Source organism: Rutilus rutilus (assembly GCF_951802725.1).
Source record: "Rutilus rutilus genome assembly, chromosome: 11".
NCBI classification, from domain to species: Eukaryota; Metazoa; Chordata; class Actinopteri; order Cypriniformes; family Leuciscidae; genus Rutilus; species Rutilus rutilus.
In genome coordinates, this window is record NC_140216.1 from 30,394,459 (window position 1) to 30,418,034 (window position 23,576).

The following is a 23,576-nucleotide window of genomic DNA, read 5'->3' on the forward strand; positions in this document are numbered from 1 at the left end:
ATTGACAGATTTACCGAAGTGTTAATTATTCTTTATGTGAGTTAGAAACCCAGTCACCATGTCAGTTGATATTGTAAATGTTCTCTTTTTAATATTTTAAGTGCATTTAAGCTAATATTGTGTGATATTATTTATAATACGGCTATATGCTTTAATTTCTGATATCTTTGTTTTTAGATATGAATTTCACCATGGATCTTTAATGGATCTTAGGGTAATGCTATATAAAAAAAATTCCAAATGAAAATAAGACAGATGAGGGAAAAATGCTAATAAACATGGCATCTAATCTGGCCAAACATAGCCTACCATATAGTGCCCTCATTAGCCGTATTAAACAAGGTTCAAATTAGATTAGATCAAGAGATGAAAATGGCTTGATGAAAAAGTGTGTCAAGTAATTAAATAATAATAATAATAAATGTTAGTGCCATTTTTAAATATTAGGCATATGGTCAAACAGCCACAATCAGTCCATCCTTCACCTTCTGACAGAATCCATTTCATTTGTTCTATTAGTTCGTGTCTGTCATCCTGCAGACATGTTCCTAGAGAACTGTGATTTGTCTCTTGATCAATATTAACCAAGTCCTGTCGGCTAACAATTCCTGCTTCACCATCGTTTATTCATATGAGCACAACTGTCTCTTAACGCCCCCTCATTCACCGCCTCTCCAGAACCGCCTCAAAGAATTACGACCAAAAAGCAACAGGGATACATGTCTAAACTGCAAAGGTAAGGCGAAAAAACATCAAGTATTTACAATTTTATACGACTGGCAACATTTTAAATAGATTCGTTGAGATATATTTACAGACTACAGAGTATCAGAAATGAATCGTGAAATTTAACGGACGCTGTCTGGTCGCTTTACTGACGTGTGGAAGCTTCAGTCGATTGTTTAGTGATTCATTCGAGTCAGTTTTTGTATCATTTATGTTTAACGAACGTGTTTTATGTTGTTTCTATATTCAATTGTTTGTGAATATTGTGAAATTTGTAAGTCGTTTCACGAGCGTCTAGATGGCAGATGAGCGCGCTCAAAGGAGACGCGCGCGGACTGAACGCTTCTAGTAACGGTCTCTGGAGAAACATCTGTCAGTCATTTTCATGGCTGTGGGAAATCATTCATTGGTTTTATGTTGTATCATTCCCTTTAGCACCAAAACAACAAATCGTTAATCGAATGAAGGTTGGCACTGGCACTGCAATATCATTGCACTAGTGCATGGCACTGATTTACAACCAAGGGTTGTGATGTTAATTGACACTTTTACTTGAAAAATGTAGGTGATTTACATGCACGTATATTATATAGCCTAATAACAAATGTAAGTCCACATCAGAACCATTGATGCTTCTCCTTTCATTCATTCATTCATTCATTCACACCAAAGACGCAAATGTCTCCAGTGGTGCTTATATGGTGTTTTTAATAAAAAACAAATTGGTCACTTTTAACTGCTCTAAATGCTTTATATGTGGCAACAGCAATAATGTAAGCAATGTAACTGGCTGCATGTGACGTTAAATGAAATTACTGAAGAGGTTTGTATGTATTCCTCCTGTTGTATGAGATAAGCAAGGTCGATCCATTCCTGCAAGGCTTGAATCCTTTGTAGTCCTATCAGACATGACACATGCTTGCCATATTATGTGGATGTTTCAGTGCTGGGAGGACATTAGTGCCCAAGAGAAGTTCATTCAAATGTATCATTAAACCTCTAGCTTTCTCCTCAACTTGTGTAATATATGACCCGAGGATGGCCTGCTGTTTAGTGCCTCAAAGTATTTGATATAATTTCAGTATTTTATATTAGAAATAAAATATTACATTTAAAGTTATCATTGTACTAGTAATAATGATAATATTAAATCATATAAAATAAGCATAATATTTCAGATGAGTAAAATTTTTATTAGGATCTTTGCAGAGACTAAAAGTTTTGTGAGCGAAAACTGTATACAATTATGTAATTATAATTACAATAAATTTAAATATATATTTTTAAAAATAGTATATTTATATAGTTACAAGAATAATTGTCCATAATAATAATAATCATTTATTAAATTCATTACATGCATAATATAGTATGGGAAAATATTAAATAAAAGAGACTGAAAGTTTCGTGCATCTATTATTTTATCAATAAATTTACATTATAAATTAAATTATTGATTTTGGCATGATAACAATAATAGTATTTATAGTAATAATAATATTATTAATAATTAATTAATGCTTTATTTTTCTTACTTTCATTTTATATTAAACCTTTTTTTTTTTTTTGTCACCAGGATATATTATACTTTTAAAATATTTCTAAATGAATGTAAGTGTGCATGAAGAACCTTTCATTTGTATATTCCTGGAGGATTTTTGATTTTTGTGTTAACTTATTTTGTTCCTAAACACTGTGTAACTTCCTTTCTGTGTGTCTGGCTGTGGTGTTTGTTACCATTTGGGTTCCTGTTTCTGAGAATGAGCAAGAGTGACACAAGACTCTGAACATAACAGAACAGAACTCTAAGTAACTGCCTATTAGAGTGAGCTCGTCATGGGGGAAACAGATCAGCTGTCCTCGCTGTGCATGTCATTACCGCATCAACACACGGTCAGAAAAGAGTGTTGATCAAAAGCACACACCAGGTGCATTCTGAACATCCATGACAGTCCAGGGTTTGGCAAATCACTAGGTATGTTATGATGAACACCCCCCCACCCCCCACACACACACACACACTAGCATCACCTCACTCACCAACATCACACACACCATCCTGTTCTGTTCTCGACTTCAGAATGCGCTGTTGCCATGGTGACGGAATGGCGCACGCTCTGTCTTTGCTTTCTCTCTATTCTCTTTTTCTTTATATATCCCTTACTCTTCCCGCGGATGTATGGGCGATGTAACCATCCAGATTCACTGCTCGTCTGGATGAAATACACGTAAACCGTACTGGTGTCATGATAATGATAATTTAATGGCACTAACACACTCTCGAGCTGTTGGTTTTTCTCCAGCATGTACCTTAAACATGTTCTGTCTCTCTATTCTCTTTTTTTTTTTTTCTCCTCAGGAGGAGAAGCAGTAGGATTCCTGCCATGAAATCTCTCTAAGAGGAGAAAAGCAGCGAAACCTAGAAAATCTACACCCACCCACGGGCAGGAGACAGGGGGAGAGAGAAAGAAAGAAAGAAAGAAAGAAAGAGAGAGAGAGTGAGTGAGTGAGCAGAGGGGTGCGTGAAAGAGGGGGGAAAGAAAAAGCGAGGGATAACAGTCGATGGATGCTGCTTGGACGTTCTGGTCGGCACAATATTCAGTGACAAGGATTGGAGAGCTGCAGGGATGGATGGGAAGGGAAGACACATTCCTCCAGGTAATTAGATCTCATTAATGGCCGCCAGTGCTGTGCTGAGACCACCGTGTCTAATGCTTGTCATCATGTTTAGTGAAATGCTCTTTAGTGAGTCTCAGTGTGTTCCACTTGTATGACAGCATCATTTTCAGCTTACTGTTGTCTTATCAGGAAACTTTTTTGCAGACATCTTAAGATGTTCCAGAAGAGTTCATAGTTCATGCATTATGCTTGGTTTGAGTTCACTGTGTCTTTTATTACTCAGCTCTCTATCTGGAATTCTCGATTGGTCAATTGTAGAGCAGTAAAATATTTTTGTATAATGGCCGCTAAATTGTGTAGTTCACCGTTGTCCATGGTAACATATCGGTGCTACTTTCAGATCACGAAAACATGTTATATTGTACTGAAACATTATATATATATATATATATATATATATATATATATATATATATATATATATATATATATATAGATGTGTGTGTGTGTGTGTGTATATGTGTGTGTGTATATATATGTGTTTGTGTGTATATATATATATATATATATATATATATTCAAACTTTTTAATATTTCGAACTTGGTTTGATTTCGATTCATTAGCAGCGTGATGTGCGTAGCCTACACTGTAATTTTCTTTGCGCTTGAGATTAACATGTGGTGACAATGGCGAATGCACAAAGTTCAATATTACGCTTTTTCAAGAAATCACGGAAATATGAGCGAGAAGGAGAAAAAGTGGCATCTACATCTGAACCTACTTCACATTTCCACGAGGAGGCAGTGAGTGAGGCGGCACCTGAGGTTTCCCATTTCCAGGACATGCATTTCATCACTGGAATGTAGTAGTGAGACTTCCACGACACAAATCGGCACAATGCCAAATTATTCTCTCTCATTATAACAGCGAAAACACTTTAAAATACTCCGTCAGTTATGGTCATATAGATAAGAGTAAGAAATCATTAGAAACTGTAAAGGGTCTATTTTTATCTGTGTACACTCACAATAAAAAAAAAACATTGCGCTTTTGTAAAATAAAGAAAAACAGGATGTGCTTTCTGCCGTCTCAGTTTCCTTTCCATGAAGTTTGTGAAGCGCGTCACAAGAATGAACCGAAACTCAGCGTAGAGGCTACTAGCAAGCTCAAGCATCTGAACTCTTGTTTTGGGTTGGTGCGTAGATCGTCTCTTCTTCTTCTGCTCTTTTTCCTGTTTTGACGGTTAACAAACAGCATTACCACGCACGCCCCCTTCTGGATTGGAGTGTGGATCGCCTGTGACTGACTGTATTCGTCGTCTGACTGTATGTACTGAATCGCGACGTCCGAACCATGATATATATTTAGACTGTATATAGATATATAGTGCCGATTTTTGTTCTGCACTGTAACAAAACAAACGTCAAGCTAATCTAGTAAAAATATCTATTTGTATTTGTAAAAATGTTGAAAAGATGGGCTGGATTTTCATGCTTATGTTATTTTGTAATGTGTATTTAAACCTCTCCAACAAATACGTAATAGACTTAGGGGATGTTTACACGACACCATTTTCAACTAAAAACGTAAAACTTTTTATGCTTTTTGGCCATTCATTTACACTACAACAGGGTGTCTGAAAACACAAACTTTTGAAAACGGGTTTCAAAGTGCAAGTTTTTGAAAACGGTCTCCATGTAAACTACAAGAACGCGAATCTCTGAAGACGATGAAGTCATGCGCATGTGGATTATGTGGTCAGTCTATAGTTTTTCATCGCCCTCTAATGGCCTGGCAGCAGAATACAGGGTTTTTAGTCCGTGTGAATGGGGATCGTTTTGACAATGGCGTCGTCTGTGCGTGGAAAATTCAAAGGAAAAACTTCTCTGTTTTAAGCATATCGTTGTCGTGTAAACGTTCCCTTAATATGTCAATGAACCAAAAAAAAAAATATATTTCATTTTGAACAAAAAAGAAGACCATTTGATTGTTTGTTGTTAAGAAATGATGGCCATGTATATTCACTCTTATTTGTATCATTGTTACTGAAATAAGCATTGTATTAAACATAAAATATCGGTCACATGACTGTACTCATACTTAATATAGCAGTGTATGAGATCTTTTTGTGATTTTTTTAACAGATTTTGGTGCAGCTATGTTTTTTTTTTTTTTTCAGTAGACATGCAGTCAGCTGACATATTTAGCTTTATTAATAACAAATAATCTAATCTTCTACAAGAAAGCAATGGGCCGTAGCCCTAAATATGTTTTGTCCATATCTACATGCTTGAATTGCTCCATATAAAAGATCTATCCATGCAAAGAAATCTCAATTACAACTGTCGTGACTGTTCACAATAGCTGCCTGGCAACTACACATTCCCAATAGGACTTTGAGCAGTTAGGTTATGATCTAAAAGATATGACCTTTCTGGCCTCTGCATTGTATTTGGCTTTTAAGGTTTTTTATGTTATACTATATTCTGAAATGTGCGTTCTTCTCCAATGTTGCATTGGCGTTTGTTCATGATCTCAGTAACTTATATTTGGACACACTGATGACAATTTGTGCATCTGGGTTCAAAATGTCCTCATGAACTGATCTTCCAACACTTCAGCAGGACCACACACTCATCTCATCTACTTCTTCCTGTAACCTTGGGCTCCGATTTCAATCTTTCTTTATGCTTTATTCATACTTTTTAACTGTTTCCACTTCACTCAGGTTTCTGTTCACGCTCTCTTATCCCCTCGTTTGACCACAGCTGTGTTTTTGTTTATGACTCCAGCCATGGTGTGGTGCGAGCGGGGAATTCAGGTGCTTCTCGCCACTGTGGGAGCATTCGCAGCCTTCGCCTTGATGACCGTGGCCATTGGCACGGACTACTGGCTGTATGCTCGAGCCTTTATCTGCAACAGCACTGCCAACTCCTCTCAGGATGACCCACACAACAAGGACAAGAAGGATCCTGGAGCTCTCACCCACTCTGGCCTCTGGAGGATTTGCTGCCTGGAAGGTAAGTGAACGGCTGTGTTTATGTGTGGGGGCGAAGGATTGGGTCATGTATGGATGTATGTGAGGGGGAAATGATGCATGAAGGAGGTCCCCACCTGTGCAGTTTGGATAAGTGATTCATGAAGGGAAAATGGTTGGATTTGAGCTTGTGTTATACAGTCTGGATGGCCTAACATTACATTTTTTGCAGCTCTGTTTTGAACTGTACCACTTAATATACATTATTTGCAGGGGCAGGTCAAGTGCTCTAGCGCAATGTATTATTTTTTTTATTACCATAACTGAACCACATGTTTGGGGTCATTAACTCTTTCCCCGCCATTGACAGAATTGTCCGGCTCTCCGTGTTTTCACTGCTATACAGTATGGGGAGCTATTACGCATCTTCTGAAAGAGTAAAGCATCTCTGGATCAAAACACAGGCAAAAAAGGAGCAGAAACAAGTGATAAAAGCATTGCAATTTTCTAGATTTTTTTTATGAAACTCAACCACATTCAAGTGTTGATGAAAAATAATGCATGAAGCTAGAATAAAACGTTTTGTTGTTGTTGTTAAAAAGCAGAGGATCTCTTCTTTCTTTTGACATATTGCATGTTCAGATATTCATACAATAAAATATTCTGGGGGCCATGACATTTTTGTAAAAATGATCAGAAATGCTGGTGGCTGGCAGCTTTTTTACAAAACACTGGAGGGGATAGAGTTAAAGGAGCCGTATGTAAGATTGTGGCCAAAACTGGTACTACAATCACTTTCAAATTACTGTAGAGCAGTGTATCCCCTCCCCCTCCCCCCTGACTCGAGGTTGCCAGGTAGGCTGCAGGATCCAGCAAGAACGTTTGTAGCTGCAGCTGTGGTAACTAGAGCTGAGCTGGCAACCCGGATGCCGAAACACTACTGACTTCGTGATTGGTAGATAGGTGGAGGGTGGCGCTTCAGGCCAAAACACAACATGACAACATCAACAACAGTTGAGGGCTGCAACTTCACTTTTTAAATGCCAATATCCTGGCCGGACTACTGTTGTCAGTGATATAAGTATTTGAAATGAACATGATTTCTTAATGTCTAGTGACATATCAGGGCCATTTTATGATTAATTGAAATACATTTCTTACATACAGCTTCTTTAAGATTGTTTAATGTTTTAGAAAGAAGTCTCTTATGCTCATGAAGGCTAAACATACATAATTGTTTTAAGGCTAAACATACTGTATTATTAACAGTAATATTGTGAACTATTATTACAATTTAAAATAACTATTACTGTTTTAGTACATATTTAAATGTAATTTATTCCTGTGATGACAAAGCTTAATTTTCAGCATCATTACACCAGTCTTCAGTGTCACATGATCCTTGAAGAATCGGTCTAATAGGCTGATTTGGTGCTCAAGAAAAAATTATTATTATTATCAGTTCTGAAAGAGTGTTAATAATAAAGGCTATTTCACAAAATAGTTTGGCCTCGAATGCCTTATTACTTTTACAAAACGGCCAAAATTGTATCGCAAGTTGACACATTGGTAGACTGCAATATTGAAAAACTTGTTGAAGCTGATTGTGATCACGTTGAAAGATGCAAATTTTCATTACAACTTTAACGTGATCACAATCAGCTTCAACAAGTTTTTCAATATTGTAGTCTACCAATGTGTCAACTTGCGATACAATTTTGTCCATCTGCTTCTACAGACATGGAGACATTGTTAGCCTCCAAAGGTTCTTTTTCTTCCTGACTGGAAATTACTTTTATTGGTGTAACCTAATGCAGGTTGATTCACTAATATAATATATATATATATCAGTATCAGGATAATTTTACATGCTTGTGATATATAGTACTGTGCTACAGAGGAAACAAAACCAGTCAAAACCCTAACACAAACTGATTTCACTGTCTAGCTTTAGAGTTATTGTAAAGTTACCGAAGGCATTGTGGTAAGCGTGGCCTCCAGATCCATTTAGCCACTGGGCTCTGCAATGCGGGGTATTCACGTTAAGCTAGTTGTTTTTACAGTACACAGTACCTCCTTTGCTCTAGCCAGGTCTCAAGAGACAGGTTTTAAACAAACATGGGCTGTACCACATTTTTCCACATTTGCATTAGAAACCTGAAGAGTACATGTCAATGGCTATGATTATGTGATGAGTCATTGCAGGTCAAAGGTGCCTGCAGTGCTCTCATTGCATTTGCAGAATAATCAAACCAGACAAAAACAGTCATTTTGACTTATTATATTGCTCACTTTTGTTCTCTGCTTTATATAATGTAAACTAGTCTTATATTTGAGGGAAATGTTTATTAATAGGGTTTATTACAAAATTACATAGTCCACTTCATATGTTTTTGTTATTATTATTATTATTATTAAGTTATATTTTTGGACATTTTTGCCTTTGGATAGGACAGTCAATGAGAGACAGGGACTGTGGTAAGGACCACAAACTGGGACTCAAACTCAGGTTGCCGAAGCGTTACTGCACTGTGTGTCAGAGCTATGTGTTAGCCAGCTGTACATACACGTAAATCTGCGTTATTCAGAGAAAAAACGGGGTCCCTTGGGTCGGATTGCTTGCTCACCTCAACCGAACCACTCCAGAGTTTATCAGTCAGGCCAAAACCATCTCATTCAGGTGATCTATGCTGTATAAACCGAACTAAGGGAGAAACCACACCAGGTTCCGAGACAAATGCACCAAACGAGCCAGGTGTGAAAATAATAACCTTGGCATTAAATTAAGACAGCAAGCACTGGAAGACACTGGGAATATGCAGTGCACCAACATATTGTCTAAAATGAATGGAAGGTTTAAATCACACGAGAGAGAGAGCACCGCATGACGCCTTTGACCTGGGGTGACTCACAGCCATTGACATCTATTCTGAATCTATTTAGAATAAAACACCTCACCGACTGTTTGACTGAACTCCATTCAGACCCCTTTTTTTTTCTTTTGGCCTTTTGTCAATTTTTATTTAAAGTGCTACTTTATTTAGTTTGTTCAGAAACCAGAAAATATGGTGACACTTTTGAAGGATCTCTCTCTCATTCTCTTTAGGACTGAAGAGAGGAGTGTGTTCCCAGATTAATCATTTCCCAGATGATGCTGATTATGACCAGGATGCTGCAGAGTACCTTTTACGTGAGTCAAGAGTGTTTATTTGTGCATGTTTTTGGCATATAAGATGTGTGCATTCTGAATATAGGGGTACACTGTAAACCCGAATAAATTGGCAAAACTCTAAAAAATTTAGGTAATCAGTTACATCACTTTTTTTTTAAGGCAAGAAATTTAAAGTTTAAGTAAGCAGAACTTGCAGATTTTTATTTTGTACTTGATGTATTTGAATTGTTCTTAACTTGAAATATTTGAGTAAGCTAAACATAACTTAAAATGATCATGTACTCACAACTTAAATATTTTTAGTAGTGGAAACCTGGCTATAGCTTTATCTAGCTAATTCAATAAATGCTACCGTGCTAATTGGTAACACAATACGTTGATAGCATTAGCATAGTAAAGCTTATAAAACATTTAACATATATCTGTTCTCAAACTAAGCTCATGCTTCACTCGTCACATGATACACCCCCCTTCCCCCTCCCCCTCCCCCTCCCCCTCCACCAAACAAAACACCACATAACAGAAACTCTTCTAAACTAGCAAGACAAAACATTAAACACAACTAAATCTCCCACTTAACATTAATCTTGCACAAAAAAACGTCTCGGTTACATATGGTACCCCTTGTTCCCTGAAGGAGGGAACGGAGACGCCATGTCGAGTCCGACGAATAGGAATCTCGCTAGAGAGGCCAATCTACTTCGAGTGAAACTAAAACAGCGCGGGTATATAATGAGCAGCAGGTGCGATTGTACTTCAGTTTTTTGCTGAGGAGCCAAGCCTGAAAAGCTGGCCGCCGCGGTGGGCAGCAGCAGATTTGGCAACTGGACGTGGCGTCTCCGTTCCCTCCTTCATGGAATGAAGGTTACCATATGTAACCGAGACGTTCCTCTTCAGTCGGTCAGTCGACGCCACGTCGAGACCAACGAATAGGAATCCCTACCAAAGGGCCACAGCTGCTGCACCCCATCCAGCACCCTGTGCAAGCCTCTACCCCTTCTTGCCTGGAAGGACGATAGGAGGAGGCTTACACAGAGTGTATCTGTCACTGTTGTTCCGTGATAACCCATACAGTGAGACTATTGGATAACACTGGGAAAGCGTGCCCTCTCTGTTAGGAAGGAGAACGCTGTGGAAGCCACTTTCTTCAAAGCGTTATTTGGGGAATACATATGGACTAGCCCGAAGGTTGTACTTCATATGAAATAGTGGGTGACTTAGCTCAAGGGAAAGACACGGGCTTCCGTTAGGAGCAGCCGTGTCGGAATATACACATATGGGATCCCCGTAGGGTCACACATATGGATCCCAGCCTAGATCCGGTTCTCAAGGATTCAACGGATAAAGGCCTGGCGCCGGACGCTCCGCCATGTCCGGGCCGAGGGTGTTGGAGGACTCAACAGGTTTTTAACTCTGGAGTAATAAGGGTGCACAGTAGGGTGCAGCAATCCAACAGAGCCGGGCCTCATAGTGCTTCTAACCGTGTAAGGTGAGAACACGGGAGGCGACCGGGTCTACACGCAGAGCGCGAACAGGACAGAGCAAAGCCAGGGCTGGGTCTGCCTCCTCCAGGGGCAGCGCTTGCAGGTTCACTACCTTGTCCCTGAAGGGAGTGGTAGGAATCTTGGGCACGTAGCCAGGCCGGGGTCTCAGTACAATGTGGTTGTCACCTGGCCCGAACTCTAGGCACGATTTGTCGACCGAAAATGCGTGCAGGTCCCCTACCCTCTTGACAGAGGCCAGTGCAACCAGCAGCAAAGTCTTCATGGAAAGAAGCTTTAAGTCTGCTGATTGCAAAGGCACAAAGGGAGCATCCTGAAGTGCTCGAAGTACCAGGGGAATCGTCTCGCCCCCCTAAGAAACCTGACGACCAGGTCATGGTTTCCTACTGTTTTGCCATCTATGTGGTCGTGATAAGCTGAAATAGCGGTAGCATGTACTCTGAGGGTGGAGGGAGACAGTCTACCCTCCAAACCTTGCTGCAAGAAGGAAAGCACGGACCCTATTGAACATCTTCGGGGGTCTTCTCAGCAAGAAGAACACCACTCGACAAACAGGTTCCACTTCAGGGCGTACACACGTCTCGTGGACAGCGCCTGTGCAGAAGTGATGGTGTTAAGTACCTCTGGGGGTAAGTCACCTAGAACCTCCGCGTCCCGTCCAGGGACCAGACATAGAGTTTCCAGAGGTCCGGACGCGGGTGCCATAGGGTGCCCTGTCTCTGAGTCAGAAGATCCTTCCTCAGAGGAATGGGCCAGGGAGGGACTGTCACGAGGAGCATGAGTTCTGGGAACCAAGTCCGGGTGGGCCAATAGGGAGCCACCAGAAGGACCTGTTCCTCGTCTTCCCTGACTTTGCACAGGGTCTGTGCAAGTAGGCTCACTGGGGGAAACGCATAATTGCGGAGGCCTCGGGGCCAGCTGTGTGCCAGTGTGTCCGTGCCAAGTGTTCCCTCGGTCAGGGAGTAAAATAGCTGGCAGTGGGAGGTCTCTAAGGAGGCAAACAGGTCTACCTTAGCCTCCCCGAACTCTCTCCAGATCAGCTGAACCGCCTGGGGGTGGAGTCGCCATTCTCTCGGGAGCACAGATTGTGACAGCTCGTCGGCCACACGGTTGAGCACCCCGGGGACATACATGGCTCGAAGCGACCTCAGATGCTTCTGACTCCAGAGGAGGAGATGGCTGGCGAGTTGCGACATGCACGGGAGCGTAGACCACCTTGTCGGTTGATGTACACAACGGTCGCAGTGTTGTCCGTATGGACCAGCACGTACCTGCCCTGAAGTGGCCCTCCCAGTGGTTCAGAGCGAGACGTATTGCTAGCAACTCGAGGCAGTTGATGTGCCAATGCAGTTGGGGGCCCGTCCACACCCCTGACACTGCATGCCCATTGTACGTGGCACCTCAGCCGGTGGCAGAGGCATCTGTGAATACCACAACATGCCTGGACACCTGCTCCAAGGGGACTCCTGCCCGCAGGAATGAGGGGTCTGACCACGGGCTGAAGGTCTGCTGTTACCGCTGCCATATGCCCCAGGAGCCTCTGAAAGAATTTCAGTGGGACCGCCGTCCTGCCTTTGAACGTGTTCAAGCAGTTCAGCACCGACTGAGTGCGCTCCTCTGTCAGGAGGTCTGTGCGACCGAATCAACTGAGAAAAGAGATCCTCTACACGGGGGCGAGTTTGCTCTTTTCCCTGTTGACCTGAAGGCCCAGCAGGCGGAGGTGCCTGAGCACGAGGTCCCTGTGTTTGCATAACTGATCTCGAGAGTGTGCTAGTATGAGCCAGTCGTCGAGATAGTTGAGGATGCGAACGCCCTGTTCTCTCATGGGAACAAGGGCCCCCTCCGTGACTTTCGTGATGACACGGCGAGACAGAGACAGCCCGAAGGGCAGGACCTTGTACTGATATGCTCGACCCTCGAACGCAAAGCGCAGAAACGGCCTGTGTCGAGGAAGAATCGAGACATGAAAGTATGCGTCCTTCAGGTCGACTGCTGCAAACCAATCTTGGGGATGGATGCATTCGAAAATGCGTTTCTGCATTTTGAACGGTAGCTTGTGGAGGCTCTGAATCAAAAGTTGCAGGTCCAAGATCGGTCGTAACCCACCACCTTTCTTGGGTACACTGAAGTGTAGTGCCCTGACCTCATATCGGGACCGGCTCTATCGCGTCCTTCGCTAGTAGTACTGCGATCTCCGCCTGCAAGACATGGGCATCGGCTGCTCTCACTGTAGTGGAGTAGATGTCCGAAACTTGGGGGGACGCCGGGCGAACTGAATAACATAGCCGAGCCTGATGGTCCCTCTTCGGACCCAGAGATGAAGGAAACTGCTCTTTTATTGAAAATTTGGGTACCGTTGGTTTTGAGACCAGTGGTGGAACACAAATAAAAGGAAAAAGAAGATTTTCCACCCAGCCCTCTTCTGAGGGAGGGAGCGGTGCGGTCACCGTCTCCTGGAGAGCAGTCCCATCCATCTCTGGATCGCCCATCCTAGGGCCGCTTACCCCTGGCTTTGCCACCCTTCTTGGCGGGGGCCTGGACGGTCGGGGCGGCCTGCCTGCGACTGGCTCCACAGCGCCATTTAGGTGGAGGCTGCTGCTGCGGCGCGGGAGCAGGGGCACACGCAGGAGGACGTCCCCAGCGACGAGCAGACTGAGGGCTTAGCCAGGATGTGCTTGATGGCCTCAGTCTGCTTTTATACAGCCAAGCACTGCTGGGCGAAGTTCTCAACCGTGTCGCCAAAGAGGCCGGTCTGGGACACGGGGGAGTTAAGGAATCAGAGCTTGTTGGTCTCCCTCATGTTGGCCAGACACACCTGGACCACCAAGGTGGACATCGCACGACCCACCGACCACATGGTCACCTTCGTCACACGAAGCGCGAGGTCCGTCACGGTACGAAGTTCCTGGAGAACTTGGGGATCATGACCACCCTCGTACAGGAACTTCAGTGCCTTGGCCTGATGGACCTGCAGCAACGCCATGGCGTGCATGGCAGAGGCAGCTTCCCCACAGGCCTTGTAAGCCTTGCCGGATAGGTCCGACGGGTACTTACAGGCCCGGGAAAGAAGACACGGTTCTCCGCGCCAAGTGTAGGTAGGGCACAGCTGCATAGCAATGGCCCGCTCCACTGGCAGGAAACGCGTGTATCCTTTAGCTGCCCCGCCATCAAGGGTGGTGAGGGAAGAGGAGGCACCAGAACAGTTTCTGGCAGTAAAAGGTGCCGTCCATGTCCCCGTAAGCTCCTCGTGCACTTCTGGGGAGAAAGGCACTGGGGTGGGTTGCTGAGAACCAGCGCGCGCCACCCCGAGATACCGGTGGATCTCGGGACACGTTGGAGGGTTCCACTCGAACCTGACCCTGTTGGTGGCCCGGGAAAGCATGGCCATCATCTCCGGGTCCATCTCGGGCACCGCTGACACACCCGAAGGAGGTAGCGGCACCGAGTGGTCATCTGCGGAGAGGTCTGATCCACCCCCCGATGCAGCGATCGATATCTGATCGTCGTGGGGAGCACCAAAGGAGATGACTGGTACACACCTCGAGGATGGTCCATCGCGCTCCGTTGGTCTCAACTGGCTGAGGAGCGTGAGAGGGGTGAGGGCTCCTAGGGGGTTGGTTCCCCGAAGTAAGCGCGCTCACCGTAATCCTCAGGTCTCCCGCGCTACTGCCCGAGGCACGGGGACTTCACCCCTTTGCAGGAACGAGAGTCTCGACCGCAGCTCTGTGATGGTCATCTTCCCACAATGGGTACATGACTCATCCACAAAAGCGATCGTAACCATCCCGTGACCCCAGGTAACGACGACATCCAGAAACACACAGATAGAAAGTCATCTTTAAAAAGACACGTTCTATCTGTGTAAGCTCTTTTAGGGACTGCTCTCGCTGGTGCTGAAGCACGCAGGGGAATGGTCACCGCGAACACAGACAGGAATGTGCACATGTCTGTGCGCTGTCTCTCTCTCACTGGTACCAGCTGTGAAAACAGCCTTTGAGCGCTCACACCTGCGCACCTACCAGCTGTGAAAACAGCTTTCGTTTGCTCTTTAGACAAAACAAAAAACAGAAAACAAAGGGAGAGAAAAAAGACCGCTCGCGCTGCTGTGCTGTAACACCCGCACCAAAGTGGAGAGGTCCTGAAGAGGCTTGAAGTTTCACAAAGCTGATTTGTCAGGTTTGAAGAGAGCATCGAAGTGCTTGGCTCCGAAGCAAAAAGCTGAAGTGCAATCGCACCTTCTGCTCATTATATACCTGCGCTGCGAGGCTGAACAGCTGATGCAAATGACTGCACGCCATTGTGTATTGGCTTGTTTTAGTTTCACTCAAAGTAGATTGGCCTCTCTAGCGAGATTCCTATTCATCGGTCTCGACGTGGTGTCGACTGACCGACTGAAGAGGGCCATTATATAAGACTTAATTTTAGCATTTACTCTCCCTTACGAGTGTCATGGCAAAGCATGCTTGGAAATAGAAATCCCAGCCCAGTTTCAGTTAAATTTAAGTTTGTCTGAATTAAAAGAAACAAGTTAATAAAACTCAAAACAATGAAACAATTCAGATTACTTAAAATGTGTCAGTTTTGTGTACTCAAAAGAAAAAGGAAGTTCTAAGTACTCATAAAAGTAAATTTTATTGAACTTGTTTTTTTTATTTGAGTTGGCTCTACTCAAACCAATTAATTATTTTGAGCGCTAGGGTTTACAGTATATGGGGAAAACAATCAATTTGAACATTCATTTGTGCCATTTTTTTTTCTCTTCTCAGGTGTAGTCAGGGCCTCCAGTATATTTCCTATCCTCAGTGCCATATTATTGCTGCTAGGTGGAGTTTGTGTGGCATCTAGTCGGTTCTACAAGACCAAAAGACACATCATTTTGGGAGCAGGCATTTTGTTTGTAGTGGCAGGTAACATTTCTCATTATGACACATATAGTATCCTAATTTAGAAATTTGTGATGAGGTGAATTCACAAAACTTTTGAGACACTTTTGTGTGTCGGATTTCTACGGAGCCCCTAAGGAGACATGGTGGTGGAAAATAATATGAGATGGGAGGAAAAATAATAACAAGTCAATGCTTTTGCGTTCTCTTGCAAATGTTTTGCGTTCCCCCGAGCAAGTTTACCTTTCTCGGGGGAACTCAAAACAATTGCCTGAGAACACAAAAGCATTACAAAATACTTTTTTTCTCCCAGCTAATATTTTCTTTCTTCACCGTGTCCCTTTAGGGGCTCCGTAGATTTCAGTGTCTTACTAACTAGTTCTTTTACTTTTAAAATGTTAAAATATTTTTAACAAATATAAAATATTTAAAAAGTGAATTCCCCCCAGATTCTTTGAGTCTTTGCTTTAAAAATTAATCTGTTGATCTAAACTAACAGAAAAAAAAAACATTTTGTCTTGAATTGATCCAGGCCTAAGCAACATAATAGGTGTCATTGTATACATCTCTGCGGCGCTCAGCGACATCTCCCCCAAAAAGGACGAGGACAAGAAGTGGCACTACTCCTATGGCTGGTCCTTCTACTTCGGCGGCCTGTCGTTCATCCTGGCGGAAGTTGTAGGCGTGCTGGCTGTCAACATTTACATCGAGCGCAACAAAGAACTGCGCTGCCGCTCGCGCACTGACCTCTTCCGCAGCACGACCTCCGCTGTGTTACGCTTGCCGGGATACCGCTTCCGTCGACGCTCCTCCCGCTCCAGCTCGCGCTCCACGGCGGAGCCGACCCGCTCCCGCGAACAGTCCCCGACCTCCGCCATTGCTCCCAAGAACTTCGGCCCGCCCCTGGCCGCTGGCCCACCACCATTTTCGGTAGCCACGCTTCCCAATCCGCATACACACTCTGGAGGAGGAATGGGAGATATATCGATGTACACGCTGGGGAGGAAAGGGGAGCCACCCATGTACGGCACAGTCGACCGTGCCACACTCTACCAGCTGCACAATTACTTTCCGACGAAGGAGGGAGACGGAGGAGCGCTCATGACGGGAACGCTGCCTTCTCGTTCCAAGTCGAACCTGGCCGCGTCGGCCAACGCCACCCTCAATACCTCGTCTTCCTCCGGCCCCCAGCAGCCGCCGCTATCCGCCGGCTCCTCTGCCACCATGGAGAGGGATCGAGGGCTGGGAACCTTGGATCGACTTGGAAAAGGAGACAGTTCAAACACTAACACTCTCAACAGGAGAACAACACCTGTGTAACAAAAGGCTTGAGGAGGGAGGGAAGAGAGCGACGGGGAAAACAAGCGATTTAACGAACTGCAAGTAAAGCGAGAAGTGGCAGAATGGGAGAGACAAAAAGAGCAAGAAAGGGCTGAGAAACGAAATAAGGTCCGCTCACAAGACGAAATAGAAGTGAACAAGAAGGCAATACATCCTCTTTTTTTCTCTCCATTTCTGTTTTTGAACATGGTGACTTGAGTAACAGAATTCCATCCGCACTTCTTATTGATTCATGTTGAAATACTCGATGTGTGTGATGGTGATCTTTCGGTTCTTCAAGCTCTTTCAATTCCAGTGCTTTATCATCAGGTTATTCCTGTAACTTATTTAGCATTCCAATATAGTTGTTGTTGTTGTTGTTTTTATTATAATTATGGTAATTGTTATTGCTGAGTTAACTTAAACATTATACATTTTTATCAAGTTTTTTTTTTTTGCAAGTATTTTAATTTATTTCCTTTCGAATGATGAACTAAACTGTGATTTTTTTCTTGCACATGTTGACACAATATTTCACAATGTCATTCAGTGTCAAGCATGTGTTAATTCTGCGAGAGTGTGACGACTATTACTATTATGATTTTTATTTTTTTTATTTTTTACAAAGATTAATAATATTTAGATCTGTGGAATTTTTCATTGTAACCGTAAGTGTACAAGTAGTTAGTCTTCATATAAATATATTTGATTTATTTATCATATTAACAGTCTTAATATTGTTACGATGGGATAACAAATATAGCTGCTTTTGAGACTAGAAGTCAAAAAGAGAAAAAGAAAGAGACAGAATACAGAAGTGAAAGGCATTCATTCCAGGGGAGCAATACGTATACCTAAAAACCTCACCAGAAAAGACAAAAAAATCGATTAAACATATAGTATATTATGAATATAAATATATATATAAAATTGTGTGTGCGTGTGTGTGAAAAAAAAAAAAAAAAAACTTTTTTGGTAAAATAAAATATGATATATTCTATGAATGTCTAAAACTGAGATCTGTGTGCATACTGTTAGCAGTTTTGACTGCAGCATTATTTTCATGTTTATTTGTAACTTTGTATGCATGATTCATATCTAATATATGATATATTCATAATGCTCTGCCTTTTGGCTTTGTGTGCATTGCCTGTATGTGCTCATGCGGATGGATTTAGGATGACAGAGAGGGGTCAAAGGGAAGACCCAGGGGACTAAAGGAGGATTTGATACTCCACAGTTTTTACACATATTTTGGCATGATAAAGAAACACCCTTCTTCGAATTAATTCATTATTTTCCAGTTTACAACTATGGGACGAGTACAAAAACGTATCCAAGGAGGATACATGGAGTACCTTTATGATCAGTCACTGCTGATGTCCCTTAAAGAGAACCTATATAGGCAGCTGTCTTTTAAGAAAATTCGTAAGACCATTTGAAATGTTTTTATAGACAGCAACTCAATGTAAAGCATTCCTTGATGTTAACAATAGCATTTGGCAGCCAACGAAGCAATACTAATAGCATGCAAGCATAAAAATACACAAATAAGGGAGATGAATTCATTTTTAACATTATTTGATGAAATATATTTTTAATCAGTATTTCCCTGGATTTTCAGCATTCTGGGATCACTTTCTCTGGAGAGGCTCGCTTTGAATTTAGCCTAAAATGAAGTATCTCAAAAGGCCTTAAAATGCTGTATAGGTAGTCGGCCCAGTGCCCTCACAAGCCTTCAGGAGACATGCATTTTTCACACGCACACACACACAAATAGAGTAATTTGAAAGAAAGTAACGCATTAATGCCTGCGCCTTGCTCCAGGGAAGGACATGACTGAAAGAAACAATTCTCTAGTGTGTCACATTCAGTTTTATAAAAAAAAAAAAAAAAGCTGACTGAGGGGCCTCATTTATGTGTGCACTGCATTTGTCCATTCACTCCCACACAGATATTTAGTCTTAGGCTTTCTATACATACCTTTCAGAGAAGTGTCAGGCAATAAAATGTCACCTATGTGCCTGTCATCAATCTGAGTTATAGTTTGAATCAGCACCAACAGAGCTCCTGTCCAACCCACAAACAGCAGCAATAAAATACTCATCTTCAATGAAACACGATGTTGTCACGATCAAACTTTAATCACATATCACACAATTAACACAATAACAATAATAATAAAGGTAATTATAAAACTAGTATTTTACTACGGTGGCCGAGAGAGCTCAACGCTCTGCAACTGAAGAAAACACATGCAAATAGAAAAACACCCGCAAATTAAGAAAACAAAATCAGTTTCACAACACACGTGTGCTCCAAATATTCACAACACAACCAAATACAGAAACGTGCTGCAAAAGTTCACAACACAATCAAGTACAGAAACGCGCTGCAAAAGTTCACAACACAACCAAATACAGAAATGCACTGCAGACGTTCACAACACAACCAAGTACAGAAACGCGCTGCAAAAGTTCACAACAGAAATGTTTTACCAATAAGTGACGAACCCGGCTGGGACATGCTTATTGCTCATGAGAATCCCTATGTCCTACTCCCTTCGAAGGGCAGATGGCAGACCCCTTGAAGTTGGGACTTTGGAGTGAGCAGGGCACTTGTGTGCCATTATGTAGCCGTTTGGAACGCACTTGATGAAGCAATGAAAGACAATGTAATTTCCTCATTATTCCTCATTATGCATCCACACCAACAGGTGTCAGTATAAAGATTCATCAAGACCAAAAGGATGAAGAAGAGCCAATAAAATGGAATTTTGTTTATTGTGGCTTTTAGTTCATTGGTGTTTCCAAAATTGCATACTGTCTGAGAATGTACTACATTGAATGAGGAACGAACTTCGCTACCATTAAAAGGGTTTGTTCTTTTGTCATGTGACCTACAGCCTCAGTTACACTGCTTAAAGCAGAACTTGGTAACTTTTTTAACTTAATAAAACTGTCTAGAAATCATTTGGATGGTTAAACAACCTGTTCTGGTGATATTGGTGACTTTCCACGCTCCCCCCAGCGTTCCCAGGCGGAAAACCAACCTTGCAACTTGGGGATTACCATCCCGGGAAAAAAAATATCGCGTCCCGGCAAGATAGAAATTGGAAGTCTCGTGAGAGGCGAGAACGAGAATGAGAACGAGCGCGAAACACGAATTGCTTTATGGCAATTCGACATAAACACACAGGCATGTATGATGTATTACCAGATTACCCACCTCGGTAGACATAGCTCCACACGATACAGTTGGCTTGCTCCGATCAAAACAAACGCACATGAGCAGCGGTAGAGAGGGGGAGGAGGCCGCCGCAAGTGAGATTTTACGACCGTGTTGTGAAATATACGCCCCACAGCTGTAGGGGGAGCTTGTGGGGAAAACATGCGACAACAAAAGGGAAAATCAGCGAAGAAGTGACTAGAGTTCAGGGGGGAAGGAAGTCGACCGGAAGTTGAAGTCGGCCGCGTTCCGCCATCTTGTAGCAGAACTTCACCTGCAGTTAGCATCCCATTGACTCCCATTCATTTTGGCGTCACTTTGACAGCGAATAACTTTACATCTGAGGCGTTTAAAGACTCCATTTGTCCATTATTTATTTCTAAAGAAACACGACAATGTATAAAATGCTCCATTACCTTGTAGCTTATGTTAAGGCCCCGTAGAAGCAGTTTTTGTAAAAGTAGGCTAACGATTGCGTCATAACCACGCGACTCTCTGTCGCACAGTAGAGAGATTACCGTATGGACAGGAGGAGAAGCTCGCGAGCAATCGGGGGGACGTGGAGGAAAAATGACAATATAATTAATCAGAATACCTAACAAAAGTTGCTCCTGCTCCAAGCTTATGGACAGCTCCTACTCACACTCTCCGTCTCTGCAAGATTCGGAAGGGAATGATTCAGATTTCTCTTGGCACAGCTACTAGAAGACAGACGGGTTGCTCACGTGGTCCGTGTAAAGCTTTGCTCGGTTTGAGTCTGCGCGTCAGGAAAGGAAGTGCTAAGAAATCGCTAAAAATGGGCTTCACTTGTCTCAATTGAGTTCCAATGGGGTCGCTGTGTCCATTTCTTTTACTGTCTATGCTAGAGTTGTGTGTCCAAAATCGTGTGTCCAAAATCGTATACTCTCTTGAGCAGGAACGTATATGGTATAAGTAGGTAATTATTTTGTATTTTATATTAAGTAATTACTTCACGACCGCTAAAAAAGTATGTTCTATATAGTATGAGTGTGTGTAGTATGAATGTAATCTGGACGTAGCCTATACATTCGCCTTGCTGTCATTATCACGTGACGTGAAGTTGCGTCGCTTCACCACCATTCACAAAATCCTCTCCCGTTGCCTCATGGGATAGTAAAGTATTCATTGTATGCACATTTCAGAATCTCGCCCGATGTAGTACCCAGGTACTTTTTGCCTACTCTTTTATGAGTACTGTTAATTCGGACATACTTATTTTGTCACATACTGTTCTTGGCCTAATATACAGTATAAGTATGCAATTTCAGATGCAGACATTGTGTTCACAACAGACCTTATTTTAGATATTTAACCAAAAAGCCATTTAAAAAAACAAAGACTTTTGAAATAGCAAAACAGAAGTGGTAAAATGCTGACTCTGAGGTTTGGCTTACAAAAATACACCATACCTGCAGAACTCTATTTACAACTCCTCTCCCATGGCCACATTAGATAGTAATGGGATTGTATGTGCACTTCAGAATCTGGGAAGAAGTAGTTGGTAGTAGCTTGTGTATTAGGTTTGAGGTCATCATCTATATGTGTACTCCTAAAAGTTGACAAAATTAACTTGTGGCAGATTTACACACATAAAGCTTATAGTCTTTCTCTTCTAGAAAACCAGGACAAAAATATTGATGGTACATTCTGCATCATATGTTTGTTAGAAATGTATATGCAATAAAAATTATCTGAATAAAAATGTCCTTTCTCCTTATACTACCTGCTCCCGACTAGCTTTAGCAAGTAGCAAATAATGATTCACAACTGTGACGTAAACTATAGAGGCTACTAGCTATTTAAAGAAATACGTCATCACAAGAAAACAGTACTCGTCAAATATTTTCATGGGGTCTTTAGGATCAGGTGTCCTGTCCAATGCATTGGAATACCGTTAGTGATCATTAGCTGGCTGAAAGCGTATGTGTCAAATGTAAGTGCAGAGTTTTTAGAGGTCAAACTAGCAAGGGCAGAGTTTAAAGATAGGCGAACATAAACAAGCTGTAACTCATCAGAAGATTCAGTTGCTGTGCCCTGAAGATGTATCTAGGTCACACTGAAGGTAATGATACCTGATATGTAACCAAAGCTAAACTTATATAGAACACCCACACCATACTGGTGTCTGTCATAGTTTAGATGTAAATAAAATCAACTATGCTGATGGTCAATATTTCTACGAGAGGTTTGGGTGCTCTGTAAGACAGGGGAACTGCACTTCTAATCCATGTTTGTGTTGCTTGCGTCCTCTAGAGCGCGATTGGCCACGCTCTAAATTTAGAGGAAGCAGGAGGGAGGAAATAAGATGAGTGGGATGAACAGGGAGATGGAAATCTGGAAGGAGGTCAAAAAGAAAATGACATGTCTTTCTATGTGACAGTGAAAGAAAGAAACAAGGTATGAAGGCAAGGTGGTTAATGTTTTATTATTTATATCAAATGTGCATTCATCCAAGTCAGAAGAAAGGTTGTGTTCACTCAATGATTGGCACGCTCAGTAATTCATCAAGAAAGCATGCCAAACATCCGAAACGGATGGATGGAAATAGGCAATAGAATCTCGGCTTCAGCATGGATGTCACATCACATACTGTATATGACAAATACTGAAGTGCATGGATAGATGCAAATGCACAAAAAAAGGTTTAGGATAAGAAGCAGTGCATACAAAGATCTGCACCACTCTTTATTTATGGTTATGCATTAATATAATTTATTAAAATGCATGTGTACGTTAAGACCTTTCAAGTCAAATATTATAGAAGTGTACACCTGAGAGCATATATAAAGATAATCACTGATAGTGACGGACTAACAACTTTATATATATATATATATATACATATATATATAAATAATAAAATATACATGTAGCCTGGTTTCCCGAGAAGCGAATAACTGTGTCATGTCGTTCATGCTATAGGAACGTTTCCGTTTGAGCTAATGTCTGATGCACGTGTACACATGCCAATCTGATTGGCCGAACGTGAGGATGCAGTGATGCAGCGTAGTGCGTCACTGAAACTATAAATAGACACCTGAAATCAGTGTCATCAGATTCTTATTGTCTGAAGAAGGTGTACTGGCATGACCAGGGCGTGGAAATGTGACACAGTGTCTTGTTCCCT

The 23,576-nt window shown here is 42.3% G+C and overlaps 1 protein-coding gene across 3 annotated transcripts; it reads left to right on the forward strand.

Moving 5' to 3' along the window:
* Positions 1–631: 631 nt before the first annotated feature.
* Positions 632–18,454, forward strand: cacng8a (calcium channel, voltage-dependent, gamma subunit 8a). Of its 3 annotated transcripts, none has more exons than XM_084423653.1 (6): positions 632–736; positions 3,086–3,384; positions 6,139–6,366; positions 9,430–9,513; positions 15,764–15,904; positions 16,413–18,454. In XM_084423653.1, the coding sequence occupies exons 2-6, from the start codon at positions 3,354–3,356 to the stop codon at positions 17,198–17,200; spliced, it is 1,272 nt and encodes a 423-aa protein (XP_084279779.1). In that variant the 5' UTR covers positions 632–736; positions 3,086–3,353; the 3' UTR covers positions 17,201–18,454. The 3 variants fall into 3 exon arrangements, with proteins under 3 accessions (XP_084279779.1, XP_084279781.1, XP_084279780.1); XM_084423655.1 differs by lacking the exon at positions 632–736 and adding an exon at positions 2,827–2,954; XM_084423654.1 differs by lacking the exon at positions 632–736 and having other exon boundaries at positions 2,971–3,384.
* Positions 18,455–23,576: the final 5,122 nt, after the last annotated feature.

Excerpts from the sequence above, each read along its gene's own strand:
- cacng8a (XM_084423653.1), top strand. The coding sequence starts at position 3,354 with ATGGATGGGAAGGGAAGACACATTCCTCCAG. Across the intron at positions 6,367-9,429 it reads GAGGATTTGCTGCCTGGAAG|GACTGAAGAGAGGAGTGTGT; the intron begins GTAAGTGAACGG and ends CATTCTCTTTAG. Across the intron at positions 9,514-15,763 it reads TGCTGCAGAGTACCTTTTAC|GTGTAGTCAGGGCCTCCAGT; the intron begins GTGAGTCAAGAG and ends TTCTCTTCTCAG.